Genomic DNA, 25,150 nt, shown 5'->3' on the forward strand with positions numbered 1-25,150 from the left:
AGCCCTCCTCAATGTCCACTGAAGCTATGATACTGTCGCTAGTCAAAATAATCTTCAAACCAGCCCTTTCCAAAAAAAAAACACCCCAAAAGTTGTGATACTGAACATTTGTTTTTTGAAAGACTTTACTGGAACTTATCATCTAGTCCCTAAAATGATATTCTAATCCAAATAAGAATATCTCGTAAGTGGATTGATATCCTCTTGCAAAACTCTCTCCAACCATGGAAATTATAGCCTCTTTTCACCACATAAAATAGACTTATCTTGTCATTTATCTTAGTGAAAATATTTAATTAACATTGTCTCCAACCAACCTTGCAGTGTTATTACGAATTCAAGAATTTGATTTTCTCTTATAAATGACAACATGCAAAAATCAAACATGTTACTACTCCTTTATGAACCCCGTTATGTAAGTAGAGTATGAAAACCAAAAAGTGTACTATTGTTTGAGTGTTTGTAGATTTCCACCAAACTGTGTTAGCAATGATTTGATCAAGCATAGTTCTTTCAATCCGTCTTTTTATCAAGCATATATCACGCATGAATGCATTTGTGAGAGGTGATGAGAGGCGTACCTAATTGCACATCACCTTGTCGATCAATAGGAGATTGATTTCACAAAATCGCGTCAGTAGGAGATTGATTTTAATAACAAAATGAACATTGAAGCATCATCCTTATGTAAAAACATATGTAAAGAAAAAAAGAAAATTATGGGAGTTTACAATTTCCTTACCAACACGATATAAAAATTGGCCTAATGCTTCAATGAAAAGCATTGATTCAATGTCTCCTGCATCAAGAATGCCACGGTTGTTATGAGGTGAAAATATTTTATCTCCTGCACCGGAATGCTTGCATCTATGGGAACTATTGAGCAAAATAATATGCTACTTTGCAATTGGCTGCAATAATGCTGAATGGCTTTTTACCTATTGTGCCACCAAATTCTATGACACAGACATCGATCTTCTGTGCCATCAATTGGATTCATTGTGACATGTTCAATCCACTCTTGTATTTCATATGTGATGTGTGGCACAACCTGATAAAGAGAATATCAACTTAAAAAATGGCACCTTTCCATTATTACAGAATGCATTGAATCATATATTCTGATAACTAGATCTCACTGAACAGTTTTTCCTAGGTAATCTCCTCTTCATTCTTTGTCAATGACATACTGCAGTATACTAAGAAACCAACCAGTATAGAAGTTATTTTGTATTCTAGAAAAACTATGTTGAATTAGCAGGAAACTAGGACATCTCATACAAGGTGTGTGTGTGTGTGTGTGTGTGTGTATATATATATATATATATATATATATATATATATATATATATATATATATATATATATGCTCTAGTAAACCATCAAGGCGTTTCTACAGCCCATGTACTCATGCTCTCTTGGGCATACTGTGAAATCAAACAAGGTGTAGACCTTCCCTTCAACCAGCTGTCTTTGAGCCGCTTCATGTTGCTGCCAAATGCACGCGCTTGCATAGTTGCACCCTGAAACCAGTAAAAGAAAAAATAACTTAAAATCAGTGTGCTGAGACTCAAGAAAAAAATGTTAATCAAGCACAAGAAGTGGGCTAGCATGGTTATCATCGGTCAATTGGTATGGAGTATGGACAGTGGAACTACAGTTTGGGGGATGGATTGAATAACCTCTTCGTCGATCAGGAGGCCACCCAAATCCTGGAGATGCGCATCCGGACTCTGATCCCTCCATGATTTCCGAGGGTTAGCTGAGACAAAGGGGTAAACCCACCTTGTGATGAACCAGTTTTGGCATGGGGGCTCAAGCTTGCTTGTCCTCATCCCTAACCCCAACCTTAATTGGGATCTTCGAACCAGGCAAGCACGAACAAGAGCCGATCCACTCCTTTTCTCGGATCGAAGTGATGAGACGCCATGGAAGCGGTGAGCTCGCGCACCTGTGTTCCGGAGCGTGGCTTAGCCTCTCCGAGGAGAGCCAGGTGCTGATGAACCCAGCGCCTCCGAGGGGCCGGCGAGCACGACGAGGCCGAAGATCTCGCCGGCGGTGAGGTACGTGGACGCCGAGCCCTTGCACCACTACGCCGGCGGTGGGGGGATTGGGAAGGGAGAGGTGTGGCCGGCCCGAGCTGCTCCTCTTCCCGCAGCCACCATGGGCGCGGCGGTCTCCTCCGTTGCCACCGGTCGGCCCCGCTGCCCCGCGCCGCAGCTGAACGGGGGCGGTCCCACCGCCGTCGCTCCCACGTGCCGGGCCGCGCGCTGGTGCCCACTGGGGCAGGGACGGGCGTCCGCGCCCGCCTGGGCAGGGACGAGCGCAGCGAGCTCCATGGAGAGGCGAGCCGCCGGGGAGGAGGGGCGCTCGATCGTGGCCGTGGGGGGGGGGGTGGCGGGCGGCGTGCAGGGCTAGGCGCAGGCGGCCGGGGTCGGGTCTCGGGGAGGGGGGGGGGCTCAGCGGGGATGACCGCGAGTTGGGGCGGAGGGCATTGGGGGGACGAGGTGTCGCGAGGGAGAAGGGGGGTGTCGGGGGCAGGCGGCGTCAGGGGTAGGGGCAGGTGTCGTGATTGACGGGCCGATTAGTCCGGGCGGGTCACGATGCCAGCCAATAGGATCGCGGGTACTGGGGGTGGGTAGAGAATGCTGTGGTGAAAAAAAAAGTGACAAAGGGGGGTCGTGCCCTCGCGAATGAACGGGAGGGCGCTTGGTTTTCGGCCTGCCATCCCCCCTGTCAAACATTTGGTGCTTTCAGGTGGGCCCAAAAGTGGGGTTTGTGTGGTGGGTATGGGGACTAAACTTGGTGAGAAATATTTCAATTGTCATGGATCCTTATAGTATAGATTAGCGTCAGATGGTCACGCAAATAACTTTTTACCTGTCTCACGAATGCTACTCGGTCTCCTGGCCGGGTGGCCCAAGGTGAGGGACTCCTAGCCGGGCCTTTCCGACGACAACACTAACCTCTTAGTTTTTTTATTTTCATTATATCTGAAATTAAAAACAAAAAAAATGCTACATGGGCGGACCGCATCCTTCCAGCCCCTCCAACTGTTTAAATAGTCCCAAGGATATATAGGTTAACATCAAGTTTACAAAAGAGTATACAGGTTAAAAAACTCATAAGGGAAACACACAATATACATAAGGGCAAAATTGTCTTTTTCCAACTCCGTTAGCCATCGTTAGTGTTCATTCCGTCTAGAAGGGTATAGGGGTAAATATAACTTAACGCGAGGATATTGAGATGCGAGTTTATTTTTCAGGAATATGAAGATCAAGGATACTTTACATAAGAGTATGTAGGTAAAGGACTCTTTAAAAACATCAAACCCACGCCTAAAGACAGTAGGCATGTGCCAAAATTTTACCGACCTCGTAGTTTGTATCTCAAGCTCGTGCACTGGATTTATTTAATTAGTCGACAATGATTATAGAGTCCAGGTGATAGATTCCAGTCTGCCATTAACCGACTGGAATAAATATGAAGGGATTTATTATCACTGACACACTTTGAAAACTGATTAAATCATAAACAATCGACAAGGTGGCCCATGAACGGCTCGGATATGACCTTCAGAAACATCCAGAATGAAAACCGTTCGCTAACTATTTCAGTGACTTAGCAAATCACTGAACCACTCAAATAGATTGCTGTTGGGGGGTCAACTAATGACTCTAAGTTGCACTTCCAACCCTTTTTAGTTTAAAATTTTGTGCTAATTTTTTAAAATCAGATCACATTTTGAGAAATTAGTACAAAATTTTGAACTAAAGAAAGTTAGAAATACATCTAAGAGTCAATAATCTGCACCCGTAGATTGCTGAATCCTCGCAAAGAAAAAACAATATTTCAAGATTCCAATACCCACTGTAATCATGAAGCAGGTGTTACTGAATTTGCATCACAACTTCAGTAGGAATAGGCTGCATAACTAACTAGGTAGACCAAAATGCTGAGAATATCACTATTAAATTTTGTAACTTTGACCATATAATTATTAGATATACTGCAGTGGCATGTAATTTCCAGAATGCAACTGGAATGAATCCTAATACACACATCTAACTTTTGATTCAGAAACACTGAACAAACTGCATATGATCCAGCGAGTTCACGCAACAAAGAAAAAACAAGGTACGAATAGATATTCCCTCAACACCATTTGAGTACTATGCTCCGCTTTCTACCAACATTTGTTGCCCAAAGTTCTCTATAATATGATGTCCGAAGCCCAATTACATTTCAAGTAGAGCAGCATGCCTTCTTTGTGTTTTCTGAAGTGCTGTCAATGCTGATGGTCTTGCCCTGGGAAGGCAGTGGAGCTGCTGCAGCTGCCATTTCTTTGGCAGCCAGCGCTTTCCTGTTCACAATGCCATAGACCTCCGAGATTATAGTCTGGAAGGCTTCCTCCACGTTTACCGCCTCCATAGCTGATGTTTCCAGGAAGAATAACCCTTCCTTTTCTGCCAACGCTTTGCCTTCATCCTCAGAAACAGCCCTCAAGTGTATCAGGTCAGACTTGTTGGCGACCATCATGATCACAATGCTGGAATCAGCATGGTCGCGGAGCTCACGCAGCCACCTGTGAACATTGTCAAAGCTCTGCCTCTTTGTGATGTCATATACGAGTAGAGCTCCAACAGCACCACGGTAGTACGCACTTGTAATGGCACGGTACCTCTCCTGCCCGGCCGTGTCCCAGATCTGAGCCTTTATTGTTTTGCCCTCCATCTGCAAAAGAAGATTAGATACAATCAGGCACTGAAGAAATAGCCGCAGCAATAATTCATCCTCATTAGGAGAAGAGGTTGTCCAGTATACAAAAGGATTGCAACGACATTGTGTCAACATGTTTCGTATCAAAAGAGATAAACAGCACAAGCATACTTAAACAGCGAGGAAAATCAATGACAGTTTGGTTCACCTAACACTCAAAGACAGACAGGATACCACATAGATATCAGAGGCCGTAGCTGGCGCATCAATCTTATCTACATCAAACAACTCAATGATGCGATCCAGGGCAAAAAGGCCGATCTATCCAGCAAAATGATTTCGCTACAACACAGAGAAATTTCCAAAGTAACAAAGTGTATGTCGGAATAATTATCAGGTGACGGGGAAAATAAAATCGACGGAACAATGCATTCGCTACATGTGAACAGATGATTTCCCAATAATCCCTCCACGAAGATTTGACGCATCACCTTCAATGTCCCGAGAAAGAAAAGAGTCGTCAGGCACCGCGCATGACGAAACGGGCAGCTTTATCGGGATGGGTACCAAACGTAATCTTGGCGACATCATTCGCTCTACGAAGGCCACCAAGACTGAGATCTGTCGGGTTCGGATCGAGACGAAACTACCCACGGACGCGCGCGTGTGGAACTAGAGGGGGAATGGGGAGGGAATGGCGCCGGACCTGCAGGGATTTGGTGGCGAACTCAACGCCGATGGTTGATTTGGAGTCGAGGGAGAAGTGGTTGCGCGTGAAGCGAGAGAGGATGTTGGACTTGCCAACGCCGCTGTCCCCAATGAGCACCATCTTGAAAAGGTACGAGTACTCGTGATCCACCCGCCCGCCCATGTCTCTCCCCTGCTCTCCTGCTCGCCCGGTAGAGGAGATCTCTTCTCCGTGGTGAGGAGGTCCCGAGGGAGGAGGCGGCAGCCAAGAAAGCAAGAGGGATTCGTAAGGTAGGAGAAGAGGGGTAAAGGCCTTGTTTGGATGCGCGCTAGGATTCTAGCGCTAGTGAATAGTGCCACTTTGACTGTTAATTACGGTGTCAAATAAAGCCAGTTTACAAAACCAATTCCAGAACCCCCGCGCTAGTGACTCTAAAGAATCTAATGAGGTCTTTGACCGCGCGATTAGAGGATGGTTACTGTAGCATCACTGTAGCAAATCATCAATTAATTACCATCATTAGATTCGTCGTGAAAAATTACACCCATCCCTAAAAAGGTTTTGCAAATTGACTTCATTTAGTGCTTCATGCATGCGAGATTCTTTTTTCGGGATGTGTGCGCGCTAGAATCCTAGCGTTGCCAAACAAGGCCAAAGGTAGGGAGGAGTGCTGGCCTGGCCTTGCGCTGGGGCATCACGACACGAGTGTACAGGGACGGCTCGACTTATGGTGGGCTCCACCTGAGGTTAAGACCAAGCTCGGAAGCGGCACTAGATGCGGGCTGTAATTAAAAAAATAGTTAGGTTAGCGCAGTGCTCAAAAGTATTGAGATAATATAACAATATAAAAAATATTATCTACTATTATGTTGGAAGCGACATGGTATCTATGAATTGGATCAGATCTAAAAATTTCATTAAATCGGTGTAGTAATTCAAAGTCTAAGAGCGTGCCAATCTAAACATCTTAATATAGATGTGCAAATAATTTTATCTTAGAAATTCACTTTTTTTGTTAGTGGGTATAATTCGCAGATTGACCTACATTGATTACTGATTTTGTAAGGAAAAATTAAGATTAGTAATAAATGAAGGATGCAATTATATTTTGCGAGTTTATGAATGGAAAGTAAAGTCTAAAAAGAATTAGGGCTACCACAAGTAAACATAATATACACAATTTAGCTGTTATTTTTATATAGGGAATACATATTTTTAAAGATAGAGTGTCGTACTCAATAGGACCATGGATCCCACCAAATATGTGTGGGTCCTGTCAGATCCGAGGCAGCAGGACTGTTCAAAGGAGCATGACATGTACTTTATCCTATTATAACTATCTGAACATGAGTAGAACTAGTTGAATAGAAGGAAACTACCTGATAGATGTTGGAAATGACTCCTTTGGTAGTATTTGATTAGGATTTCCATGTAACCCTGTCCTCCCAGACTATATAAGGGCGAGCAGGGACTCTCTCGAAACATATCAATATCTAAGACAATACAAACAACACACAAGACGTAGGGTATTACGCATCTCGCGATCGAACATGTCTAAAATTTTGTGTTCCTTGCACCATCGATTCCAGACCTCGACGAAACCCCTCATACAAACCTTGAGGTATCCCTAGGTGGGCTTGGCAGCTAAACACCGACTGTTGGCGCGCTACATAGGGTGCCTCGACGAAGGTCACCTAGTGAATTCGATGGCCAATTTTGACCACTCCAACACCGTGACTGAAGGCACAACTTTGATCTTCGGTCCCGGGTCTGCACCGCTAACAGATCGGGTGGCCACTCTAGTAACCTGATGGCCCCCAGGGTGCCGGAGGCTGCCCCTAAGAAGAAGAATCAACTCGCTGACTGCTTCAACAATCTCGACGAGATGGTTCCAACTCAGGCCTCGCCCATTCCAGATTCGTATTGCGTTGGGAACAACCTGGATCCAACCTACTGTTGGTATTTCTTAATGTCGACTATAGAAACATAATTGAAATACCTGTTCTAGTAACGGCACCAAGAAATGCAGAGCATATCTTAGTATAATTACTAAGGAGCAAGAGTATTTTGAATCATGAACTCTTCCGCAAGCACACAAAAATACCCAGTGAGTATACCGGGGTGTCATTTATATTACCGTAGGGAAGGCGACGGTGTAAAGATATTAGTAAGCTAGGGTGAATTATTACAGAATTAATATTCAAATCCAATCAGGGGTAAATAATAATGATGGCAGAGGTAGTGGGAGATAGAATAAGCTTAATAAATAAACATTCATGGGTAGCAGAGCATGGGAAGCAGAACAAGGTAACTAGAGATATTTCATCATTTTTAGCAAGCATGAAATATAATCAGAGTTATTTATCCAAATCATTGTCAACCGGGACTAAGGATTCAAGACACAATGAGGAGAGCCAAGTATGTCAGACAGATATGATTGTCTGGCCATCATGGTCATTTATGCACCTCCTACTCTCCTAACCAAATGTGGAAGATTACGATGGCACTAACGAGGCTATCACCACCCGTAGTCTACCTCTACAAACCGTTGGAAAGGACGACATTCAAACATAAATTTTAACTCAGACACCATGTCTGCATTAATGATTACTACTCTAGCCTTGCACAAGGACATCCATCTCTATCTGGAGCCTTAGTTCTAGCGCACCCAATTAAGGGAGATGAAACCAAATTATGTTGTTATCTTACCAACTCAAGTTGACATGCAAGATAAACTACTCAAAATATTATCATGAAAGGATCACATACATAACCAAGCATATCAACCAAACACACCAATTTGAATGAAATAAACATCTAGAACAAAGTCAAGACATTACATAAAGAGGAGATACAAGACATACCAATTGTCCATGAAGACTCTAACTCCTTGAATTACAACTCTGCACTGAATTCTACCCCTAAAGCTTTACAAGTGAGGGATGGCTATATTTTTTTCTCTCCTCATTTAGGAGCCCCCTCTCATATTTATAGAGGGGTGTCACCAGCAACTCTATGGTTGAATCCTTGATGTGTGGCACCTGGAACCGACCTTAGGAAGTCACTAGGAAGCTTCCCTCAAAGGGAGAAGGTCGGTAGAGGGGACCCATGGCCGGCCCACCAGTGGGGTTGGTAGACTAGTAGGCCCAGCCCCTGGTTACCGCCTTCGTTTTGTGATCTTCTACGAAGCTTCCTACTACATTGCCATGTGCCTGGGTCTTTGTCATGTCGGTTCGATGCTCTTGTGGGCTCTCCAATCCATGTCATGCCTGCGTGGCGACGCGTGATTGGATGGCACTTTGCTCCTTGGATCAAAGGGCATGATTGCCCTTTATTTTTAGCTAAAAACCTGCACTCATAAAATTCTACAAGGACATGTGGAATTCGGTGATTTATTAGCAATATGAGTGTAAGAAATGCAAGCTCATCCATTTATTTGGACATTATTGATGCTCAGAATTGGTCGTTAATGAGATTGCATTTCTTACACCCATATTGCTAATAAATCACTGAATTCCACATGTCCTTGTAGAATTTTATGAGTGCAGGTTTTTGGCTGAAAATAGAGGGCAATTATACCCTTTGATCCAAGGAGCAAAAGTGCCGACTCAAGGAAGCGTGATCAAGGGTCATTAATTTCAAATAGAGTTCAAATCTCGGAAATTGGATCGATCTTAATTGCATCATCGACCTTCAATAAACAAGGCCTAGGATTTTCTTTGAATATGGTTTTCTGTTGTTATTGCTTGATCGCCAATGGCATGGGAAGATTATATCGACCAAAGGGGCCAGCCATATCATGATGCAATCCATCGGTGAGTTGAGCATCCCTCACCAAATTATCAGAGTCTTTAGCTCGGGATAATAAAAAATCTATGGTCAATCTGGAGTATTATTTGGAGAGAGGCAGTGATATCCCTGAAGACTCGGAACATCGTATCAAGGTAAGTATTCAGCCGGCACCACTAGTGATACGATAAACACACATGGTACATAAAGAATGCATGGCGTGTTTTGATAACATTTGAAATTTAATAAACAACCATGTTTTACCAAAATAAAGTATATGGCATATGATAAGAACACATAATATACAATGAATACCCATGACATATGCCGAACATATGCTATATGAAAACCACACGTAATTTGTTAAACATGCGATGATCCATGGAATTACATGATAAATCCTCATCATGTTTTGAACAAAATTTTGTGAAAGTAAAATTGATTCAGGAAAAATGTCTTGTTCGAAGGACTTAAAATTTTGGACCCTTGCTGATAGGTAAACCCATAGTTATACCTTTTTTATTTCCAACCACAGCATGTTTGCATTTCAGGGGCTTTCAATTCAAATTTTTGCATGATTTTTCGTCTTTTTGAATTAAAACCCTTAACATATTTGATTCCTCAACTTTTGCATTTGCATCCCTCATGAAAAAGAAAAAAATTCGAATTTCCCCTTCCATTTGCACCCGTGTTTCCTTTCGATCTCCCTGCAAGAATGTGTTTGTGGTGATACAACTACCCCACAAGGATGATTTTTGTGAAAGGCTGGCGTAATTGACGTTGCTAGGATACAATCCTAAGCCCGGCCAATGATCCAGTTTGGGGGAGGTGCCCCGAAAGGTAACATGTATCAACGCATTCATTTTTTACTTTCCATTGTTTACTTTCCTTGCATAATTGCATATTTCCTTTCCTTTTCATTGCATTTAATTCTGCATCCATCATCATCTATCACCATAAAAAGACCAAAAATATTTGCTTTCAATTCACTTAGTTTAGTTTCTCTTATTACCATGAGCGGTAAGAATGTTTTAGCCATCCGGTTGAAATGATGAATAGTTGCTCCATATTCTCCATATTTATTTCTTCCTTACGCTTAGTTTACAACTTGTATTCTCCAAGATTTGGATTTGTTGATTTAGAAAGTTTGCTATGAACCAGAAATTTTGTGGGTAGCACTAGCATGATCTGATTCTAGACTGTTGAGAAGTATGATATGATGAATTAGAGCGGCTACAAACTTGTTCTAAGCAAAGCTTTACGTCCGGAACATTTGTTTTACAAAACACTAAAATAAAAAGTTCCTCAATGACAAGAAACGCCTACCAAAGCATGTAGACTAGAATGAGCAAACCATTTACACATGCTGCTTGTTATCATTTTGAGCTTTGTCAAATTTTGTGACCATTTTGAATTTCTTTTCATGCTCTCATGATCAAGATCACGTACACACATTCATAGTCCATATTGAACTTCCATTTTGGGAGTAACTAAACATTTTCATGTCATCCATTCATTCTTTATTCCACCACATGAAAGCTCCTTAATGTGATTTATCTCTCTTAAACATTCATGCAAAAGGATATGGCTCTGCTAAAAAAAAAGAGAGAGGAAAGATGACATGCCAAAGAAGCATGACCCACAACTAGGTAGAGAAAAAAGATGGCGTGCCAAAGAAGCACGACAAAAAAAAAGAGCACATGAAGGCTCACAAGTCAAAAAATAGAAAGGAAAGCTAGCCATATCCAAAAAGTTCAAAAGATAGAAGTCATATTTGGAGTTATCATCATTTATTTCCACATATCCCATTCCATACACATGCACTTCTCGATCATGATTGTATGAATTGTTTGCTTTTGATCCAATCTTTGACTTTGCAAAATATTTGGTGCAAGTATGCCTTCTCATTTTTTTCCTACTATGAGCTCCACATAAGCCATCTTTAGAAATAGGAAAGGAGAAGCATGAAAAAGAAAATTTTGGTAAAAGAGCCACCTATATAAGAGTGACTTGAGAGTGACATTCGAGGAACTTGGTTTTCTTTTTCAAAAATTATAAAAACCTCCAAATGTAAAGTTGAGTAAGGAATGTGTGAGTGGTGCCTTATGAATCGTTCTATTTCTCAACCGCCAAAGAAAAGGAGATTGCGAAGGCCTCATGGACACTAAGGTAAAATGGGTGAGCAATTGATTACCAACTTATTGAATTTGTGATAGAATGCTTTGCTGTAGATTTTGAATATTGAAGAAATGAGATGTTGCAGCAACTCCTGATCAACAACTTAAAGTTTGGCTTTGCTTTTGGATGAGCAAAGTTCAGCTTGGGGGATCTTGTTGGCGCTAATTAACGACCAATTCTAAGTGTCAATAATGTTCAACTAAATGCATGAGCTTGCATTTTTTACACTCATATTGCTAATAAATCACAGAATTCCACATGTCCTTGTAAAATTTTATGAGTCCAGGGTTTTGGCTGAAAAATAGAGGGCAATCATACCCTTTGATCCAAGGAGCAAAAGCACCGTCCAATCACGTGTTGCCATGCAGGCATCACATGGATTGGAGGGCCCACCAGAGCACTAAACCGACATAACAAAAGATCAAGCATGTGACAATACAGTAGGAAGCTTCGTGGAAGATTACAGAACGAAGGCGGTGACTAGGGGCTAGGCCCACTGGTCGGCCGACCCCACTGGTCGGCTGGCCAGGGTGTCCCTCCACCGACCTTCCCCCTTTGAGGGAAGCTTCCTAGTGACTTCCTAAGGTCGGTTCCAAGTGCCACATGCCAAGTTTCAGCCTTGGAGGTGCTGGTTTCACTCCTCTATAAATATGAGAGGGTGCGCTCCTAAATGAGTAGAGAGAAAAATGTAGCCATTCCTCACTTGTAAAGCTTTAGGGGTAGAGTTCAGGTGTGGAGTTGTAATTCAAGGATTTAGGGTCTTCATGGAGAGTTGGTATGTCTTTTATGTTCTCTCCATGTAATGTTTTGACTTTGTTCTAGATGTTTATGTCATTCTACCTAGTATGTATGGATCATATGGTTGGTTATACATGTGATCCTTTTATGATAATATTTTGAGTAATTTATCTTGCATGCCATGAGTTAGTAAGATGACAACATAATTTGGTTTCATCTCCCTTAATTGGGTGCTCTAGAACTAAGGCTCCTGATGGAGATGGGTGTCCTTGCGTAAGGCTAGAGTAGTAATCGTTAATGCAAATGTGGTGTCTCGGTTAAAGTTTGCGTTTGAATGTCGTCCTTTCCAACGGTTTGTAGAGGTAGCATGTGGGTGATGACAGTCCCGTTAGTGCCATCGTATCCTCCACGTTAGGTTAGGAGGGTAGGAGATGCATAAATGACCTTGGTGGCTGTCAGATCTCGGGCAGCAGGACTGCTCATAGGCTTAGAATGTTCTAGAGCAAGGGATAGTACATGGATGTACCTTACCTCTTTTGTAACTACCCGAATAGGTGTAGAACTAGCTGCAGTACAATGAAACTACCCGACCGGGTTGTATTAGGACTCCAACAGTACTCGGCTAGGACTTTCCATGTAACCATGTCCCTCCAGAGTATATAAGGGCGGGAAGGGACCCCCTCAAAACACATCAACACCTAAGGCAATACAAGCAATCACACAGAACATAGGGTATTACGCACCTCGCGGCCCAAACCTATCTAAATCCTTGTGTTCCTTGCACCATCGAGTTCCAGAGCTAGTCGATCCCTTGCCAACAATCCTACTGCTAAGGGTATCTCTGAGCAGGCTTGGTGGCTTGTTGACGCTCGCTAACGACTCATTTCAAGCGTCACCTAGAGCCTAAAATCATGAGAATAAAGTCTCATTCCTGCCTATGTTATCCAAAAAGAGCCAATTCCATGTTTCCTCTTAGAAATATTGCTATATTGGAATTCGGGCAGAAATGCAGGTAAAACAGGTTTCAAGTGTCAAGATACAAACCCGGCCATCAGAGCAAGCTATCAGCTCATGCATGATCGTATGAAAGAAGAGCGTCAACACTAGTGGTAGGAGTTATTGCTAACAAATTCCACAAAGTGTTGGTGTACATTTGTGTGCAGGTTGGTTATGCTAGGAAATAAGAGGAGAATGCAGCCCATAAGCAAGGTGACACGTCAACGATCCGATGCAAAATCTTCTCGATGAATCAGATGCGTTCACGAGGATCTACGGGCCCACCAGAGCTACCAAACCGACTCAAGACAGGCCCTTACCCATGTACATGACATGGGGGCCACCTACCAGCCTTCCGACCAAAGACTAGGCCGAACGGGCCCAGCCCAAGGTCGGCCGACCATCATGGTCGCCCGACCACGGGGTGACGGCCCACGGGCCCTACCGACTCTCAGATGACACATGGCGTCTTGTGGTTGGTGCTACATGGCGGTTTGGCTCAATTCACGGGCAAGAGGCCAGTGGTTCCTCCTATAAATAAAAGGGGAGGGTGCTCAAATGAAGAGAACACACCACACCATCAACAATTCACTCTTCTCTTGAGTTCTCACATGAGTGAGAGTTGTCTTAGGGAGTTTAGGGGTAGAGGTACTCAAGAGGGGCACCACTAATGGCGCTCTTCTCCAATTTGTACCTCTACAAGAGAGTGAGGGAGAGTCGGGGGAAGTGACGGGCTTGTCGGCGCTCTTCTCTGCTTGTACCTCGACGGGTGCTTATTCGGTTGTAAGTGTTCGAGACTTTCTTATTTAGAATTAGAGTTTTGTTGCAAGTTATTTCTTCTGCCTTATATAAGTTGAGTGTATGCTTAGAGTAGCATTTGATCCTAACTTAAGACTCCGGATAGAAAATGATATTCTTGATCAGGGTTAGGATTAGTAGGGAATAGCGTAGATGTTGTGTCTAGGCTAGACTATACCACTCAGTTGTCTGATAGTCCCACGGTTTGTAGAGGTAGCCGGCAGGTGGTGACAGCCCTGTTCGAGCCCTAGTAACCCTCCACGTTCGGATATTGGATAGAGCAATACTACTAGAGCTATTGGCTTGTTTAAGCCGGTCGAAACTGGTAGCTCGAAGCATAACGGCGAAGTATCTTTGCTCTAAACATAGATTCTAAATCTTAGGAAGTCCTCTCTGTCCTATCCCTCCTACACCAGTGTGTGTGTCCTTGGATGAGCCTAAGCCCGTAGATAGTGTACTCACGTTCCTCAGTGGATACGATACCCCGGAATACTCCTGGGTGAAAGCTACAGTGGTATCCGTGCGCTTGCAGATTTTATTGGTGACGTTACGAAGTACCAACAAGCTTTCTGGCGTCGTTGCCAGGAAACGGTAGCTACATTATCCTCGGACTCAGTCATCCTCGTACCTTTTTCCTTTTCATTATTTCTACCTCAACCTCCGCTACCCATGGAGCAGCCATCCTTTCCACAGCTCTCCACCCTAAGGGGCGAGTTCTCTGAGCCATTATCATCTTCCTCATCTAGATATGAACTCGACCTTGAATTTATAGCCATGGTTCGGCAGCGACCCTTCTCTAGAGTGATCAATGATGATCCACTTGACCATTTGCAAGAATTCGAGGAACTGTGTTCGAGTTTGGTAATCCCAGGCATGACACAGGAAATCTTGCGCTAGAAATTGTTTCCGTTCTCTCTCATTAGGAGAGCGGAACAATGGTACACCCGCACGATAGGGAGTATGAGTGGTGATTGGGAAAAGCTTCGAGCTGACTTTTGTCTCTCATTCTCTCTAACTAAATGCATAAACTCCCTACCGACTGACATCCTCGACTTCGAGCAATTAGAGAAGGAGTCCATAGGTCAAGCTTGGGCTAGATTCTTACGCCTTTTGGCATCTAGCTCAAACTTATCTATACTCAACGATGTGTCCTTAAACATTTTCTGCTCGGGTTTAGACATTAAGTCTGCCCTAAACCTCGACAGCGCCGCCGGAGGATCGTTTGCACAAACAACTCCAGCGGAAGGGAGAAAATTTTTGGATAGTTTCTTAGAGAACTCTTCTTTTCCTAGCGACCAAGGAGAACCCTGTCGTGTGGAATCCGTGTCGAGCCATGAGAGTCTCTCAACATCTGAATCTGAGCTTTCATTTTCCAAATCCCAATATTCGTCTGTTGAGCCCTCTCTCGAACCACGAACGCCAAAGGAAGAAGAAATTCATCCTTCAGAGTTCTCTTCCCGATTCGAGGATGATCCTTCAGAAAACATCCAAAACACCTCGAATCATCCTGCATGAGAAACCTACGAAATCAATGTGTCTTTTTGAGACCCTCGATGAAATTTTCCGCCATACACCCACAATGGATTGGTCAAAGGAGGCAAAGCGTGCTTCCGAAGCAATTCGGATTAGCCCAACCTCCGCAACCATCCCTTATATGATGGGAATATCATAGAAGCTCTTCATGACCCTACTGCTAAGGTTTGCATCATACCCGAATGCCTCTTGGATACTCTTGTGGGTAACAAGCCTTTAACCCCGACCGACAAATACTTTAAAAGTCCATCCGGACTGTACTTTGAATGTTGGGGGTTTGCAAGGGACGTGCCTATCACCATAGACAAAATCGAGGTGCATTTAGATTTTCACATCTACGATATCCTCGATTTTAATCTTTTCCTAGGCCACCCGCTAGAAAAACTTCTAGCATCTCATGGGAGCCTAGATGAAATGCTAAGGGAGAATGCCTCTACCAGTGCCACCCCTTGTCTAGAAAATTCTATAGCAAGGCATTTCCCTAAGCAGAACTTGCTTGAGGAGATGATGCATACATCTCCGTTCGTATCAGCCAAGCCAATTCTCTTGGAAGTTGTAAAATCCGCAACTTCCAAAGAATATGACTCAGAAGATAGCCTTCACTATTGTGAACATGAACGATCATCATCATCCTTGACCGAGTTTGAGCCTCTTCCCGATGGTCTAGAATCTGTTGTTCCCGACCTTGATCGAGATACAACTACGAGCTTCCACGATAAATCTCTTCAGATGGAGAAATCATGGGCCAAGGAATTTTGTGAGGCACCGACTCTGGAGTCCAAAGAAAAGGATTCCACAAATGAGCACTGGAGTTTCACTCTTGAGATGCCACAAAAACTGTGCTCATTCAATGCAACTCCAGAGTCAGACACACTTAGTGCCCCGTGCACAGACGAGGACTACAACCACCTTATGGTCCTCTTCTGCAAAATATTCAGAAGGTTGGTTGTAGATGTATATGTTTATCGTAAACATTGCAGATTTCGTGGGTGCATCGTGGCACTAACCTTGTAGCTAACTATAACAATTGGTGGTGAAACAATGACCCACCACCAATGATGGCTACAAGAGTTCTCATGGTTGAGCTTATGACCATAAAAACAAAGCACTACCGGGAGATAGCCCGGGCTATCATTTACTTACTTATTTATTTCCCTTTCAATAAAAAGCAAGAGCATGGTCTAGGATGTATTTTTTCTTTGGGTATTTTTTGTCACTAACCATTCTAGGGGAAGATCAAAGAGAACGGCGGACAGACAATGCCTATGAACATGTGAGCTACACCAACTACAACACCTCGATATTTCTTGATGGAAGAACAACTACAGAAGGAGACTTGAACACCATACACTTGCAGTTTTGCAAACTCCAAGTGTGGGGAAGGTATTTGAGTACCCCAAGTACGTTTTTCTCATGCCAATTCATTATATTGGTTTGGAAATGGTGTTGGTTCCTGCTCCTTGCTCCATAAAAAAAGAAGAAAAAAATGAGAGGAATTGCCATGGTGACAACATTGAGTCTTCATCAACAAGACACCATGGTAAGTACTCTCAATGTCCTGCTTTTGACATTAAACAAGGCCCTGCCGGGAGGTCGCCCGAGGATCACCAGGTTCGTGCTCATGCCTATCTCTCTTTGAATAAAGCTCAATCATGCTTCCTTGTGCCCTTTATCTATCCTCGCATGAATGTGTTGATGCATCACACATTCATAAGCGTTTTAAATTAAGCATGGTGCTTAGGTTAAAATGTCTTCTTTAGTCAAACTAACATGGTGCCAAGTTTGATTGATGAACCTCAGAGTTAATGATGCTTGTATAGATATTGGTCGCATATGTGGACTAACCCCTGTAGAAAAATCAAATCCAATTGGGTGAGTCATTGAGCTGAATTCAAATGGAAAGGGTAAGCCAAGGTTTTGGATTAATGTTGCACAACATACCCATGTTGATGCAATCTTAATTCAGCATTGCTTGAGTAGGTATCATAGTGAGATTAAATTTTAGTTTCAATAAATTTTAGGAGCTCCCTGGTTCTTAAAACTGGTACAACTATTAGTTTGTTTCCATATTTTTATTTTCGAATAAGCACCAGGTACAAGAATAAGTGTGGGGGAGATCTCTTGGAACTTTCATGCATATACACTCAAGATCTCCCACAACACATGCACAACACCGAATGAACTAGCACGCAAAAGGCAAAGACGAAATAGTACTAGAAAGGTTTAGCCAACCGATACTACCACTATTCATTCTTCATCATGACGGTTTGTGCACTCTACCCCTCATACTCTCCCTAACCTATGAGTTTAAATGAAATCTTGCTTAATCATTAAAAGTAAACTCAAGGTATCCTATGGTTTTGTGCTTCTTTATGATTGGCTTGCATACCTTTTATTCTTTGCTAAGCCTGAGCTTGTGAATCATATCTTAGGGAACCCATAATTGTTAAGTTGTTGACTAGTGAGATATGGTTTGATGGAAGAATCCTTGCTTTATCTGCTTATGTGTCTGGGAATTTTTTTATCAAAAAGAAAACCTCCATAGCTTTAAAACTTCACGTGTTTGTCCTATCAAAGCCATATGTTGAGCTTCTCGACACAAAACTTTACACATATGTGCCTTGTTGTTTGCATTGAGCTTCATCAAACTTTGTGACCCTAGTGAGATGTCTTTCATACTTGTTTGATCAAGATCATGTGCAGTTCACCAGCTAAACTTCTACACTGGAAGTTAGCTATGCCATTCCATCCATCCACAAAATAAAACTCCATATTTAATGATCTCTCCCTATCTCTCAAATGAGGCATGTGCTATCTAAAAAAAAGAGAGAGAAGATGGCATGCCCAAGAAGCATGACCAAAAAAAATGGACACATCAATGTCCATGAAAAAAAGAGAGAGAAAAAGAAAAGAAAAGAAAATATATACAATAATATAGCCATGTCATCATGTTATCCAAATAAAGGAGAGAGAGATTCATAAAAGAAGTATTTCATTTCCACCATCCACCTTCCACACATGTGCACAATCTTGATCAACTTGTGTGATTTGTCATCCCCATGGATCCATTGTTTGATTTTGCAATATATGTGACGCAAGTGCATGCTTCCTTTTCTCCTACCATGAGCTCCATATAAGCTATCTTTAGAAGTAGGATGAAAACAAGCAATGCTTTGGTGAGGACATATAAACAATGAGCGACATGAGAGATCCTACGGAGAAGTAAAGCTATGGTTGTTCTTTGCAAAAATATTTTTAAATCCCCCAGTCATATGGCAGGAAAGTGGAGGAAACTGAAGTCAATACCGTTCCGCTCTTCAACTTCCTGAAACTTTATGGTAGACACATCCAAATTCACAGGCATAGGTATGGCCTAGAATAATCTGTATGTAGGTGTCATATCATGTGAAGTCGGATCCGGCTTAGTTCTAACCTTTACTCGAGGGCGAGCAAAGAACTAAGTGTGGGGGATCTTGTTGACGCTCGCTAACGACTCATTTCAAGCGTCACCTGGAGCCTGAAATCATGAGAATAAAGTATCATTCTTGCCTATATTATCCAGAAAGAGCCAATTCCATGTTTCCTCTTAGAAATATTGCTATATTGGAATTCGGGCAGAAATGCTGTTAAAACAGGCTTCAAGCGTCAATATACAAACCCGACCATCAGAGCAATCTATCAGCTCCTGCATGAGTGTATAAAAGATGAGCATCAACACTAGTGGTAGGAGTTATTGCAAACAAATTCCACAAAATGTTGGTGTACATTTGTGTGCAGGTTGCTTAAGCTTAGAAATAAGAGGAGAATGCAACCCATAAGCAAGGTGACACGTCATCGACCCAATGCAAAATCTTCTCGACGAATCAGACGCGTTCACGAGGATCTACGGGCCCACCAGAGCTACCAAATCGACTCAAGACAGGCCCTTACCCATGTACATGACATGGGGGGCCACCTAATAGCCTTCCGACCAAAGACTGGGCCGAATGGGCCTAGCCCACAGTCGGCCGACCATCATAGTAGGCCGACCATGGGGTGACGGCCCACGGGCCCCACCGACTCTCAGGTGACACATGGCGTCTTGTGGTTGGTGCTCCATGGCGGTTTGGCTCAATTCACGGGCAAGAGGCTGCTGGTTCCCTCCTATAAATACAAGGGAAGGGGGTTCAAATGAAGAGAACACACCACACCATCTACAATTCACTCTTCTCTTGAGTTCTGACTTGAGTGAGAGTTGTATTAGGGAGTTTAGGAGTAGAGGTACTCAGGTGGGGCGCCGATAACGGCGCTCTTCTCCAATTTGTACCTCTACAAGAGAGTGAGGGAGAGTCGGGGGAAGTGCCGGGCTTGTCGGCGCTCTTCTCCGCTTGTACCTCGACAGATACTTATTCGGTTGTAAGTGTTCGAGACTTCCTTATTTAGAATTAGAGTTTCATTGCAAGTTATTTCTTCTGCCTTATATAAGTTGAGTGTATGCTTAGAGTAGCATTTGATCCTAGCTTAGGACTCTGGATAGAAAAGGATAATCTTGATCGGGGATAGGATTAGTTGGGAATAACGTAGACGTGGTGTCTAGGCTAGACTATACCACTCAGTTGTCTGATTGTCCCACGGTTTGTAGAGGTAGCAATAGCTGGTGACAGCCCTGTTCGAGCCCTAGTAACCCTCCATGTTTGGATATTGGATAGAGCATTACTACTGGAGCTATCGGCTTCTTTAAGACGATCAAAACCGGTAGCTCGAAGCGTAACGGCGAAGTATCTCTTCCTCTAAACATAGATTCTAAATCTTAGGAAGTCCTCTCTGTCGTATCCCTCCTACACCAGTGTTTGTGTCCTTGGATGAGCCTGAACCCGTAGATAGTGTACTCACGTTCCTCATTGGATCCGATACCCCAGAATACTCCTTGGTGAAAGCTACAGCGCCGTGCACTTGTGGATTTTATTCGTGACGTTATAAAGTACCAACAAGTATAAATGTTGAGGCCGGTCAGCATCCAGACATTCAGAAGGGTTGGTGTCATTGGTCCGTGGCTGAACATGGAAGCATTCAGGGCATCTGACCAAGGATAGGAAGCCGATATGAGCATAGGTTTGTTCCTGACCATCACTACCAGAAAATGCACGTTGGGCAATGCCCCAAAATCATTGTAATAAGCCCATTTTCGTTGCAATATCAAGGAAAATTAACAAATTTAGGGTCATTGGGAAAATAATCTGGGAGTCGCACATACCTGGGTGGCAATAGGCTATCTCATCACATTGTGTTCAGTTGTGATAACGCAGGTTTCTTGCGACGACGGTCGGTGTGGCAATGTGTTGTTGAAGCAACAACATTGGTCGTTGCGCTAACCACTGTGAAGGTTGCTATAATTGATTTTGCAACCACGTAGGTTAGATGCAATCACGCACTAGTGCAATGGAAGATTTTGGCTGCAATAGCATATATTTCAATGATATCCAGGTGCGGCAATAACTCATATGGTGTTGCAATATCCTTGTAAGGTATAATGATTTGTCACCCGTTGCTATATCCTAAGAGGATGTCACAACGCCAATTGAAGTCGTCGCTATACACTTAGAGGATATAACAACGCCAGGACTTGTCGTCTTTATATCCTTAGAGGATATCACAATGCCAGGAAGAGTCATTGTTATATCCATAGAGGTTATCACAATGCTAGTTATTGGCGTCGCTATACCCTTAGAGGATATAACAATGCCAGAACGTGTAATTGCTATATCTGTAGAGGATATCACAACGCCAGTTGCTATATCCGTGGAGTATATCACAGTGCTAGTTGCAGCTGTTGCTATATCCTTAGAGGTTATCACAATGCCAGTTGCAGCTGTCGCTATACCATTAGAGTTTATCACAGCTCCAGTTGCAGCTGTTGCTATATCCTTGGAGGTTATCACAACACCAATTGCAGCTGTTGATATATCCTTGGAGGATATCACAACGTCACTTGAAGTCATCGCTATATCTTATAGGATATCCCAACGACAGTACGAGGCGTCGCTATGTCGTTATAAGATATCCCAACGGCAGTTCGAGTTGTCGCAATTTATTTGATGTCTATCCCATCAACGGTACGATTCGTTGCTATATTCTGTGTAGGAAATCCCAATGCCTATATGTATTGTACCAATATTAGAACAAATCCAAATGTAACTGAAATTGAAACACAATTCCAATCATCAAAGCATCCAATAAGAATCCACGGATTACAAACAAGCAGGGGCTCAAACCCATAATGTATTCGAACACAAACTTCTTTGGTAGACATAAAACCAATAATGTCTACCATATAAAGCAACATCTAGTCTCAAGTGCACATATTAAAACATAGTTAAGAACATATGTCCATTGATCATAACCATTGGCCCGGCGATTGCAGATCTCAAAGCTGATGCCCACATCAAAAGATGTCAAAAGCGTGCAATGATTAGTCTTAGTTTGCAGCCGAACCTTCATTCTCCTGCAGCTTAAGAGAAACATGGTTCATAGTGAGATGACAAAGTTATGGACTGTACATGTTTGCAAAACCGAAATGGCAGTTCCTTACCTGCTGTTGTCTTTTTCTACCTGATCTCGTTTTAGCTATCAGTTGCTTTTGAGAAATATATTTCTTACTAGATGCTGCAGCTTTCGCTCTCTTATCATCATTGAACAGACTCTTAGAAATGTTTGGTATTTCCTTTAAATTACGAGGTGGAACATTTTCTTTCTCTATTGTGGTTTGACTTTGTTGCCCAATCTGCATTGTAATGTGGCAATAAATATTTTTGTCTCTATTTGAATGCACAAAACATGGTGATACGAATTGTTCTAATTCATCACGTACCTAGTTCAGAAGGTGCTCTGGAGGCTGTGCTGGTGTTTCAACATTACTAGTGTTTTCCTCAGCGTTGCTACCTCCATTCTCAGTTGGTGCAGCATGAATGTTTACCTTAGTGCTCCTATGTTCATCTACTGCCGTATTGTTCGTTGCAGGGATAGCCTATATGTGTGCAATAATTAGGCAAGTAAGAGATTGGCAGCAGTCATGTAGCAGTAAACTGCAACCATAAGCAATTATAGTTGCTCAGTATCATGATGCTAGTTAACTCAGGACATTACAAAGAAAATTGTCAATATTTTTTCATGCATTACCTCTTCTGTTGGCAGCAGATTATTATTTTATGCCATCATTGTTTTGACCTCCTGCATCAGTTCCTGTTTAAGTCTTTCTGCAAGCTCTTGCTTCTCTGCTTCCTTCTCAGCATCTTTCTGTGCCATCAGTTGTTGAAGTCGATGAATCTCTTTTGCCTGATCATCAAGTCTGTCCTGAAGGATTGTTTGTTAATGCGTGTTGACATGTAACCATGGCCACGTGACTTGGTAGATTTGGCTCCTGTTGTTTCTAGGCACGTTTCCTGGAAAGCTTGGTCTTATTCAATAGGGTCAGCTGCGATACTTGTTGATTCTTCCTGTTCATTGGATTCCGACGTTGACAGTCTCTATGATGTCTGTTGCTGAGGGAAATAAAGAGACAATGGAAGGTGCAGTTTATGTAATGCTCTGACAGAAATAATAAAATATAGTGTGGTAGCATGATTACGATCGAACAATTACTCACGTAAATTTTTTCTGCTAGATGTCCGGACCATATTCCTTGTCGTGTGCGCGTAACCTTAAAGAGTTGCAAAGTACTTGGCTCTGCACTAGTTTCTACATCTCTCTGTGAGTGCAATATGAAATAACTTTAATACCATATTATTTGTTTTATGTATTGGAAGTGAAAAACAATGTAAGAAGTATTTACATTTCCCAACTGCACTGCGAGTATGGTTTGGAACCCATTAGATGATTTGTTCTAAAATTCTATCGATTTGAAGAGTTCTGGCTGCTAACTAACTGCACCCAGCAAACAAGTAATGTTTATCAATGTAAATTTAAATTGATGATTCTGTAATTAGGTTTGTAAAGTAGTGTTGTACCTTGAACTTCTTAGATCCAAAGTATTTGATAAAATAATGCCACTCCACAATGTTTAAGTCTTCAGGCCTGTTTTCATCCTGTCATCATAAGTGTTGAATGCCTTGTAGGTAGCACTAAAAGTGGCTCGCCATCCTTTGTAGCATTGTTGTGCAATCTTCCAAATCTTTTGCTTCATTTCATCAGTGTCTTCGATATCCCAACATGACTATACGAAAGAAAATGGATATTTGTAATGCAACCTTTTATAGGTACCTGATGAAGTGTCTACCACTATATATGCATGAGATAAATGAATAAATATGCATGTGTCATTTACATACCATAACTGCATATGCGATACTAGTCTTGACATTTTCTTTCACATCTTTCCACCGTCTAACTCCAATTAGTGGAGCCCTTTTCCTTGTAAACATTACCACTTCGTCCACAAATGTACGCTTGTTTTCTCCACATGGACCACCCCGCTTTGTGGAAAAGTGAAATTTTAGTTTTTGAGAGAGATGCATCACTCTCTTGGCTACTGCAGCAATCCCATTCAAAGTACCACATCCAGTTTTCTTGCCACCATCTAATTATATAGACATAAGAGCTTATATTAACTACTGAAGAATAAAGACTGTAGCTAGTTTGCAATCATGTACGATTCGGCTTCTTTATTTTTCTAGCATAACGTGGCCATTCTGTCGGAGGTGGGTCATTGCTACCATTTGCATCATTAGGTATTGTGTGGCATTCTCGAATGCTTTATAACACACTGCCAAAAAATTGGATAATAGATGAACTAAGTACATTGACAAATTTCATTAGAAATTAGAAGTGCAAAAGAGCAAATAAGTACTAATGTCTTTTAGATGGCCTTGGTGTCTTAACCACTCAGTGAATGTTTTTATAGTTTCTTCCCTAAAATCATCTCGTAGATCTGCAAGTAATGAACGATAATAAGTAAGTTAGTAAACCTCACTATTCCGGAGTTATTCTTTAGTGAACCAGAGACAGTATATATGTATTACCTATTTCAGAGCCTTGGGCCTTGAGCCAATCTTTGTATGCATTAAGTTCAAAATCCTCCTCCTCCTCCTCCTCGTCGTCCATACCATCCTCATCGTCATCACTCTCATTAACTCTCGACTGTTTGAGGGGTGTAATTGGCACACTTCATTTTGGTTGTTCCTCGGATGTCAACAGTAGCCTAATTTTCTTTTTGGACTCCATGTTTTCAATTACGTCGTCTAAATTTTTCATGATATCTAATTCCTCATAAGTTGCTCTATCATTACCATATCTATTCTTGTAGTAAAAGTAGTCTCGGGTACCATAGCAAAGCGCAGCTTTTATAGTAAGTAGGTTAGCATATGATAAGTCAGCCCTGTCCAAAGTGCCAACGACCTGTTTCTCTTCCGGTTGTCTTTCTATTGGCAAGCAGTGGACTTCAGCATCCCAAATTTGACCTGTCAAAAATTCTCTGTACACAAAAAAAAATATGGAAACATGTTGACAATATTATGAATTAGGGAAGTAAAATATGTGACCTAAGTGCTACAAAAAGGTGGTGCGGCTCAGGCTGCTAATGGGTTGTAACCCAGACTAAATCCACACCGAACCATTTTCCTTACAAACATCAAATCAAACCAGCCCAAACCACACCACCGCATGTCACAACAAGACCAAACCAAGTTTCATGCAATTTCAAACCAAAACATCAACAGTTTCTCAAAAAGATCAACT

The 25,150-nt window shown here is 42.3% G+C and overlaps 1 protein-coding gene across 1 annotated transcript; it reads right to left on the reverse strand.

Annotated features, from left to right (window-relative positions):
• Positions 1-3,956: 3,956 nt before the first annotated feature.
• On the reverse strand, positions 3,957-5,721 carry LOC120665952 (ras-related protein RGP2). Its single transcript, XM_039945677.1, has 2 exons — positions 5,429-5,721; positions 3,957-4,737 (listed from the first exon to the last, which is right to left on the reverse strand). The coding sequence occupies exons 1-2, from the start codon at positions 5,591-5,593 to the stop codon at positions 4,249-4,251; spliced, it is 654 nt and encodes a 217-aa protein (XP_039801611.1). The 5' UTR covers positions 5,594-5,721; the 3' UTR covers positions 3,957-4,248.
• Between the last annotated feature and the right edge of the window lie 19,429 nt (positions 5,722-25,150).

The sequence above is a fragment of the Panicum virgatum genome, chromosome 3N (genome assembly GCF_016808335.1).
Source record: "Panicum virgatum strain AP13 chromosome 3N, P.virgatum_v5, whole genome shotgun sequence".
NCBI lineage: Eukaryota > Viridiplantae > Streptophyta > Magnoliopsida > Poales > Poaceae > Panicum > Panicum virgatum.